This window comes from Drosophila persimilis, unplaced genomic scaffold (assembly GCF_003286085.1).
Source record: "Drosophila persimilis strain 14011-0111.01,24,50 unplaced genomic scaffold, DperRS2 tig00000000-arrow-pilon, whole genome shotgun sequence".
Classification (NCBI taxonomy): Eukaryota; Metazoa; Arthropoda; class Insecta; order Diptera; family Drosophilidae; genus Drosophila; species Drosophila persimilis.
Window position 1 is genome coordinate 11,742,039 of NW_020825288.1, and position 8,282 is coordinate 11,750,320.

Sequence of the window (8,282 nt, forward strand, 5' to 3'; positions counted from 1 at the left end):
CCCTTTGAATTGGGGCGTTATCAATTCAAGTAAATGTTTGCAATGTGGGAAATTTAACTCTCTCATTGAAGCTCATAGAACCTCTGACTGAAACCCACGTCAAAGCCAAGTTCTTAGAGATCCCTAAGGACGGATGGGACAAAAGCGAGTTTTCTAATATACCTCTTTTATGCACAAGGGATTCGAAAAGGTATCTAATGTTTCGACCACGAAACTAGCCATCCGTTTCTTGTTTTCAATTTGGCTTTTACACCCGTTCCGTGCACGAAACGTTCTCGCGTGTCGTGATATCTGTTCAAATGCAATTACTAGAGAGCTGCTCTGCTCTCATGGCAAATGAAAGAAAAACTAATTAAATCCTTTGTCCAACATTTTGTCAAACAAAGAAGCAAGTCAAAAAAAAAATAGGATTACTCGTACATGAAATGGACGAGAGGTGGGAGAGTGGGATAGTGGGAGGGAGGTGTATAAACAGATCGCTTGCTAAAAGTTATTCAAGATAGCATTTACATTCCTTAACAATCCCGCGCTCTATGCAAATCAGAGTACGAGTATCCCCATCTGCAATGCGCCAAGGAAGCCAAAGGCGCCCACAAATCCGGTGCAGCTATATATTTATGTTAATGCGATCGACGAATCAATATGCTTTCGATTTCAGCATAAATGGCGCATCAGCGACATCCGTCTTGATATAAGAGGGATTACACGCGGAACCCACAGCGGAGCAATGTCATCGACAAGTGGGCGGATGAGTGGGAGGTAAGGAATGGCAGTCATAAATTTTTCACTGGCTTGAATCCCATTAGGGCAAAGAGCCGGCCAGTGAGTTCGCAAAGTGTCTCCGGCAGGTGCATTTCTCTGTTGTCTCCAGTTGTCGTCGTCGTCGTTGTCTCCACCTCCGTTGACCTCACCTCTGACGTCGCGCTGCTTCTGCATTGATTTATGCCAATCACGCTTCGCTAATAACTCAGCGACTCCACCGATGCTACTCCGGATGCTGATGCCGCTGCCTCTGTTCTCTGCTCTGGTGGCTGTCATAATGACAGCAATTTGAGGGTTAAATTGGATATGCTTGAAGCGTTGACAAAGTTGGTCACGTGCTCTTTTTTATACCCGCTACCCGTAGGGCACAAGGGTATATGATATGACAGGTAAAAGCGAGCTTCAGTCAATTCCCACATTTCTCTTGTACTCCAAACTAAAATTCAGAGAAGTTTCATTATGCGTATCTAGAAAAATATATACAGATTTTATATTTGTTGGAGCCAATATGTAATTATTCATTGAATATCAAAATGATCCATACCATTGGACAACACAGTATTCTTAAGTCGTTTCTACTAATTTTTTTCTGGCTGGTACCCGCCCTGTAAACGGTCCCACATAATTGACGTTTCATTAGCAGCATCTCTGCCTCTGTTTAAAGAACATTTACCATGCAAATGTCCACCTTACTTGATGCTCCCTACTTCCATCCTCAAACACACACTTTAAAGTTGTTGTCTTGGCAATTAGAAAGGTCAATCTTATGATGATGATGATGATGATGGTGACGTGATGATACCAATGATGGCACTCATAAAAACTTAAATTCGTGCACACACTTGCTCTTCCTTTTTCACTTTTCCCCCATTGAACTTGTACGAAAATCGAATTTGTGAAGTTCCTATACACACACACACGCACCGGACCCTCAATGGGAATGGGAAAATTTCATAAATGAACCAGGATTCCACTTCAATTTATGACATAATGATATTTGAGTGGGGCAAATTGTGTTAGCCCCGGGGATGGGAAGGAGTCTGAGGAGCGTTTCTTTTGTGGGTGCTTCTTGGTATGCTTGTGGCGGCTATTTGGCTCAATTTTATGTAAATTATGGGATTATGTTGTGATTTAGAATGGGTTACAATTGGAGCTTAGGGAGCCTATTAGGAACCACTTCCCATTGATAAGGTGTTGAGGTTAATTCGAGTTTTTATGTGGTGTGATGGGTGCTCCCTGGCCATTAAATTTAACAACACATTTTTGTTAGTTTTCGTATAAAAAGTTCTCTTACTTTGTTCACCCTGCTATCCTGCGCCACACTCCGTGTGATTAATAGCTGAAAAACTTGTTTTCTAATTATTTAACACCCAAAAACTACGACAATTAATTATGTGGCTGAACAATGAAGCCCCTGACGGACATTGTGGGCGACTCACAGACACACACAGACAAATACAAAAGCTTACAACAATTGCTAGTACAACAATAAATTTTATTGTGCATACACAAAATTCTCGTTGCGAATTTTGTGTGGCGCTTTTTTTCGTACTCCTGTTATTTGGTTGGCAAATGAAATTGTAGAGCAATGCACATGCATAGAGACAGCCACTCCGACACACGCAGAAATATATACATCAGATAACCAACCGATCCGTAAAGAAAGCAGAAACACTAACAGGGTGCCTTGGTACAAAATATTCGAGGATTTCTTATTAATATCCAGTTATTTTTAAGGTGTATTTAGTGATGTTTAGGCTCCTTTTAAACTGCTTAGCAAGTCCAAGAAAAATGTCCTTCTGCATTTGTTATACTTAACATCAACTCGCTACTTTCTAGTCAAATATGGATTAGTTCTAAGAAAACCAAAATATCCTTAGTTCCTACTAATTAAACCGACTGAGGGAAGAAAAGTTTGGTCAATAGCTGTCTTAATAATTTGATTATAGCAACTATTGAATGAATATCAAAATTGAAGACCCAAAGTTCCCCTGATGTACATTTTCACAGGGCATATTTCGTCACTATGTTAAATTCCACTATGCTAAGAGTATACAAATGAACGTACTCGTACGAATGGATGTGGATATGCATCCCATTGCAATGCATTGCATTCGGGTTAATTGTTTTTAGGCATGCAAAAACACAGAGGGAAAGAGGAACACACAATACCATATAGAGGGAAGAGGAAGGTAGAGAGCCCGAGAGAGAACCATTTAATGGCATAGCACATTCATTTGTAACTTTTTAATTAAACAGCAAACTGTGACAAATTATTTTAACGAGCTTTTCGCAATACAAATTAAAAATAAAAATCGTTATAAAGAAAACTCAAACGTCAGGCCCAAAGCCGAATAAAGCCCCAAGCAGCTAACAGACAACATCCTCAACCAAAAAAATACATAGAACGAACCACAATAAACTGGCCAAGATGGGAAGGCTCACAAGAAATCTGCTTAAAACAATTATTTCAGAATAATTGGCTTTAATTGCTTCCAGCATCCCCGACACCGTCGTCAGCGCCCGAAGTCGCCCAAGAAGGGGGAAACTTATGCCAAAGTGTAGGTCATAATGGCATCTATCAGTGGGCGACGAGGGCCGAGCAAGGGCTGTCGAGGGTTGAGTGGGCGGAAGCGGAAACAAGCAATTTTGCGGCCAAGTTACGAGTGCCACAGACAGCGGCTGAACAAGCAAAACAAGCACAACACAAGACAGAAGGCTAAAGACAATAATCCGACTAAAAGATACCCACTACTCAAGAACCAATTACCTGAAATAGCATTTAATAAAAAGAATTAAGTAGAGGCGATAAGTGCGTTTCATTTCACAGAGCGACTGACATTACGATAACCTATTTTGGTTGATTAAAAAGCTTTCGGAAGAGCTGTCTGCTGTATGTATCAGAAATAAAATATTCTATTATACTCTGCGATTACCGGGTATAGCAACTAAAACGATACGATGTGAAAGAAAAGATTTCGCAAAGTGTGGAAGTTTTCATCCTCTTGCCAAAGTAATTCAACAAGTTCTTAGCCAGAGATACGAGTATTTTCATAATTAACAGACTACGGTTTCGGTGCACTCTCGTATAGTGTGCATTTGGAAAGGAATCTCAAGTTTTAAACGCTTAAAAGACAATACCCCAGCGGTAACCAGATGTGCACTGGGCAAACTCTATAATTAAGTTAATAGAACCATGAGCAAAAGGGTATGCCGGGCAAGCCGCAAACAACAAGAAACCGCAGCCAAGTAAATAAAGTTGTGCGTTGGTCGCCTCCAACAAAAAGTGTTGGGATTTGGTGTGGCAACTGTGTTTGCGGATGGTTTTGTTTGCCTTGTTGTGGCCCAGACCCAGAGAGCCGAGGAGGCAAACACCAAAGTCTAAAAGCTGCTTATGACTTGCCCCGATTGTTAATTGCAATCAACTGTTCGAGCACACCTCGCCCATGGCTCTGCAAGATTAATGATGGAATTAAAAACCAAGCCAAGCCATGTAATGTGCCTGCCTGTGTATGAGTTGAGCAGTGCACTTAATTAAAAATGTTTGCCTAAATTATGTACAGACAATTAGACAGGCAGACAGGACAGCAGCCCAGACAGGCATTTCCACAATTTGTGGTTGGGATTTTTAACATTTCCGTGCCAGTCCCCAATACCAGCCCGACGCCCCATCGCCAGACCAAGGAGGTTCATTGTTAGACTAAACATGAGGCTCAGACTCACTTTCAAGAGGCTTTTGCTGAGCAATCTGAGAGCAGCAGCTCTGCGCGAAGTCCCTAAGTGGCCGCCAATTCATATTTAAGCGGATATTATCATTTTGGTCATATGATTGCAACACTTAGAAGCAGCCCGCTCCGACTCAACAAACTTGATGTATTCTTGGCCAGGATTACTCCATAATCTCAAAAACTATATTCATTTGCAAGGCAAGACCAGGCACCTAGTCGTCTCTCTTTTGTAGGTAGACTTAGTAAAAGAGGGCGAGATCGAGAAACAGTATGATGATGAGAGTATCATAACTTCGGTTCTGAAGTTGGCTTTCTTGAGCTCTTGAGTTTGTTTTACTTGATTTCCCTTTGTCACATCTTCGCTGTGGTGGGACTGGGTGGCAATGGATGTCCTGGAGCAGCGCTAATTAATTGCTTAAACAATTGCACTCTAACAGCAACCGCGCATTGTTGTGGGGTCCCCATTGCGTATACTTAATGCGAGAAATTATTTCACGCTCACTTACAAGTGTCACAATTTCGAGTAGTGTCCTCGCTGGTCCAAATGAGACCGCATAAATTTTGCAGCCTGCTTGCCTGACTGCCTGACTGCCACGCGCCGCAAATGCAATAACTGCGCGTTTTGGCCATGTGACCCTGGCTAAATGTGACACTAGGCCAAACGAGGATTTAACCGACCCGAGAGGCAAAAACTGGAATGGCCCCGTCATCTCTGCTATGACGCTAGCGAGTGGCAAATATTTGCCCTCGACATGTGTTTTGCTGGAATTTAGCTGCGGCAAACGCAATTCTAATTAAGCGAATATCATTTGCGACAGTAAGCGACAGTCGACGTAATAAACGATGTAACAGCTTAAAGTTTACTTTATTTTATTGCTCATTCTGTCAGGGAAAGGATACCCTGGCGAATCACTTGGCCTTGGTGGTGCAGCACTTATCCTTGGGACCAGACTTGCAGGCGCACTTGCAGTCCTGATCGCAGGCGCAATTATCGCCGCACTTGGTCGACGTGCACTTGCAGTCTGAAAAATAGAAGTTGTTTAAAAAATGAGTGACTAGACAATGGTTACACCTTCGACTCACTAGATCCACAGCCCTTGCAAACCATTTTGAAGATTGAATCGGTTGTACTTTACAACTTGTTGTTGGTCAGTGCGGGTTTGTGCCTGAGTATTTATAGGCTCGACCACCAGCTGAGGGCCGCGTGTAAATATTTTGCACTCTGCTCGTTTGATAACGAAAAACGTGTGCAAAATCAACAGAACATACTCGACTGCAGTCAGCAGTCAACAGAAAACGAGTTGGGGAACCCTTCTTATCAGTCAGTGATAAGATAGGGGATAGGGGATCGAATCCCCTTAGATTGCTGTCTCCCAGTTAGTCTTACAAAGCCCCCGATAAACGTTACTGGGTACTTACTATGCGCAATTGGGGCTAGTTAAAGGGGTCAGAGTGGAATTACCGCAAATTGCAAAAGTTTTTAATTGTTTATCTCGGTCTCGGGCGAAGCATTAGCGCAACATGGCCACGCCACTGCGATGTTGTCCTTGTCGCAATCAGCACACAAAAATCTTTCCAAGCGGATGCAAAAATTAGCCCACTCTCTCTCAAGGCTTTTCTGTCCGCCTGCTCCTGCTTCTGCTCCTGCTCCTGCCTCTACTGCTACTGCTACTGCCTCGCAGCACTTTCAGGATGAGGTCAAATTATTAATTTAATATGCATCCGTGCCGACTCGGACTTTTTGGACTTCCGTTTGCCGCAGCGTCAACTTGCCCCACGACCAACCAATTTTGTGGGTTATACATTCTGTTTGGATGCCCACTGGCCCACTCAAGACCTATGACACGGGATGGCCACAAAATGGCCACCATTTCCGCTGCTCCCACTCACTGTTTCTACCCAGTAGTCGTTGAGTTCGAGGGTATATTGCATTTGGATCTTATAGGCAGAATGAACGCATGTGAGCAGCATAACCATTATATTTCTTTAATTATGAGCAAAGGATTGATGAGATTCAAGAAACTATAAAATATAGTATTAAATATTGATATTATTCGTTTTAATACTCAAATGACGCATCACCAACTTATAGAATATGGTTCTGATAATATAAGCCATTATCTACTGATATACTGGAAAGCATCCCAATTGGACAAATATTACATTCAAAATTAAAAGACTAAAAAAACCAATGTCATGTATCTCTTCTAGTATTATTTTTGTATTCGAACTTTATTGGGATATTTCGTCCTCTCAAAATAGGTCTGTTTAGCGGGTACTCTATAGTCCGTATATAGAGCTTTAGTCTCATTCTTGAAACTCCCTTCTCGGACCAGCTTTGGTGCCTTTTCTTTGTCTGATTAACGTTTAAACTCATTAAGATAACGCAATTCTTGGCGCTCTGCTTAATTTTACTTTCTTGCAAACAGCTGCCTCCGTGGTTTTGCCTCCGGTTAGAAGCTGGGGGCTGGGGGCTGGAGATGGGGTTCAAAGGTCAGAAAGCTGGAAATCTGTTGCCATTGTCTGGAACTTGATGCTTGTAATTGGTTTGTAAACAATTTTGGCTGCTCTTTGACAATTTTCCTGGCCATTTTGTGTTGGGGCTAATTGTAAATTTTCCCCGCAGCTTCTTATCAAAATTGAAGTGAGCATTGAGCTGGACGGCCAGGGCCCGGCCTGATGCCCGGCATTATGCTCTCTATGTTCACGCTCAATTAAGGTCTGTGGCTGCTGGTTGTGTTGGTCTGGCTATGGTTTTTGGGAGCGGCTGGACAGATAGGGATCCGGGCTCTATTTACCCGCCAATCAATTCAATTTGCGACTTGTTTGCGCCGGGCATCGTTTCAGATCCGCTCTATTCGGGTCGATCCTGAGCGGGTGGGTTCGATTTGTTCGCCGTCAATAGCCGTCGGCAGCGCGCTGCGCTCCCTTATTAAACGAGCAAATATTTTCGCTGGCATATTAGATAAATGCTATGATTATGATTATGGCCTGGCAAAATGGCATAATAATCTGCGGAGTTCGAGGAAGGAGCAGCAGCATAATCAAGCGGATTTTGCCGAAAATATGAGGAAAATGTGAATAATTAAATGATTTGATTATGGCAAGGCTTTAATATTATATTTCTCCTTTAAAAGGGCCATTTAAAATGTATTGTATATGTGTATATTATTACCAATAACATAGTTGACTAGTCACCTAGTTTTAAAGCCCTTTATTGTCTGTACCCTGAGAACCTCCGAAGCAATTTAAATTTAAGCAAGCGAAGAAGGACTCAGATGGTCCCTGGCATTTGTAACTTAATTCGGGCCATCAGCTTGACATGACCATCCTGGCAAGTCACTTTGAACTAGTATAGGGGCAATCGTTCATCGGAACGAAAGCCAAACACATGCCATCAATCCCTCAGCAACTCCTTGTCACCCTTTTTTATCAGTCAGCAGGAACTGCACCTCAAAGAGCGCCTCAATTAGCATAATCCATACACAATGGATGACACCAAAAAGCTGAAATGTCGAATAGTGGGATGGGAGGTGTCATACCGAGCGACAGGCAAGGGACTTCAAAGGCCAACCAACCTTTTACAAGGGCCTCTTAAAGTCATAGAATCAAGAAGCAAGAAGCAAGCATCATTATAAGCAAGATGAGAAGCTCATTATACTATGGATTATGCTAATTTCAATCATATTTTATTTTTGGGGTCTTAAAATAGGCCTGGTTATCGCAAGGGGAATTTCCAATGATCCTGAACTATATACAATCGCTATTCTATATAAAGTACAACTAAGGGCT

The 8,282-nt window shown here is 42.3% G+C and overlaps 1 protein-coding gene across 1 annotated transcript; it reads right to left on the bottom strand.

Moving 5' to 3' along the window:
* Positions 1–5,336: 5,336 nt before the first annotated feature.
* LOC6587993 (metallothionein-3) lies at positions 5,337–5,641 on the bottom strand. The gene is made up of 2 exons (XM_002013308.2): positions 5,574–5,641; positions 5,337–5,512 (listed from the first exon to the last, which is right to left on the bottom strand). Exons 1-2 carry the CDS (start codon positions 5,596–5,598, stop codon positions 5,400–5,402), a joined length of 138 nt encoding a protein of 45 aa, XP_002013344.1. The 5' UTR covers positions 5,599–5,641; the 3' UTR covers positions 5,337–5,399.
* Between the last annotated feature and the right edge of the window lie 2,641 nt (positions 5,642–8,282).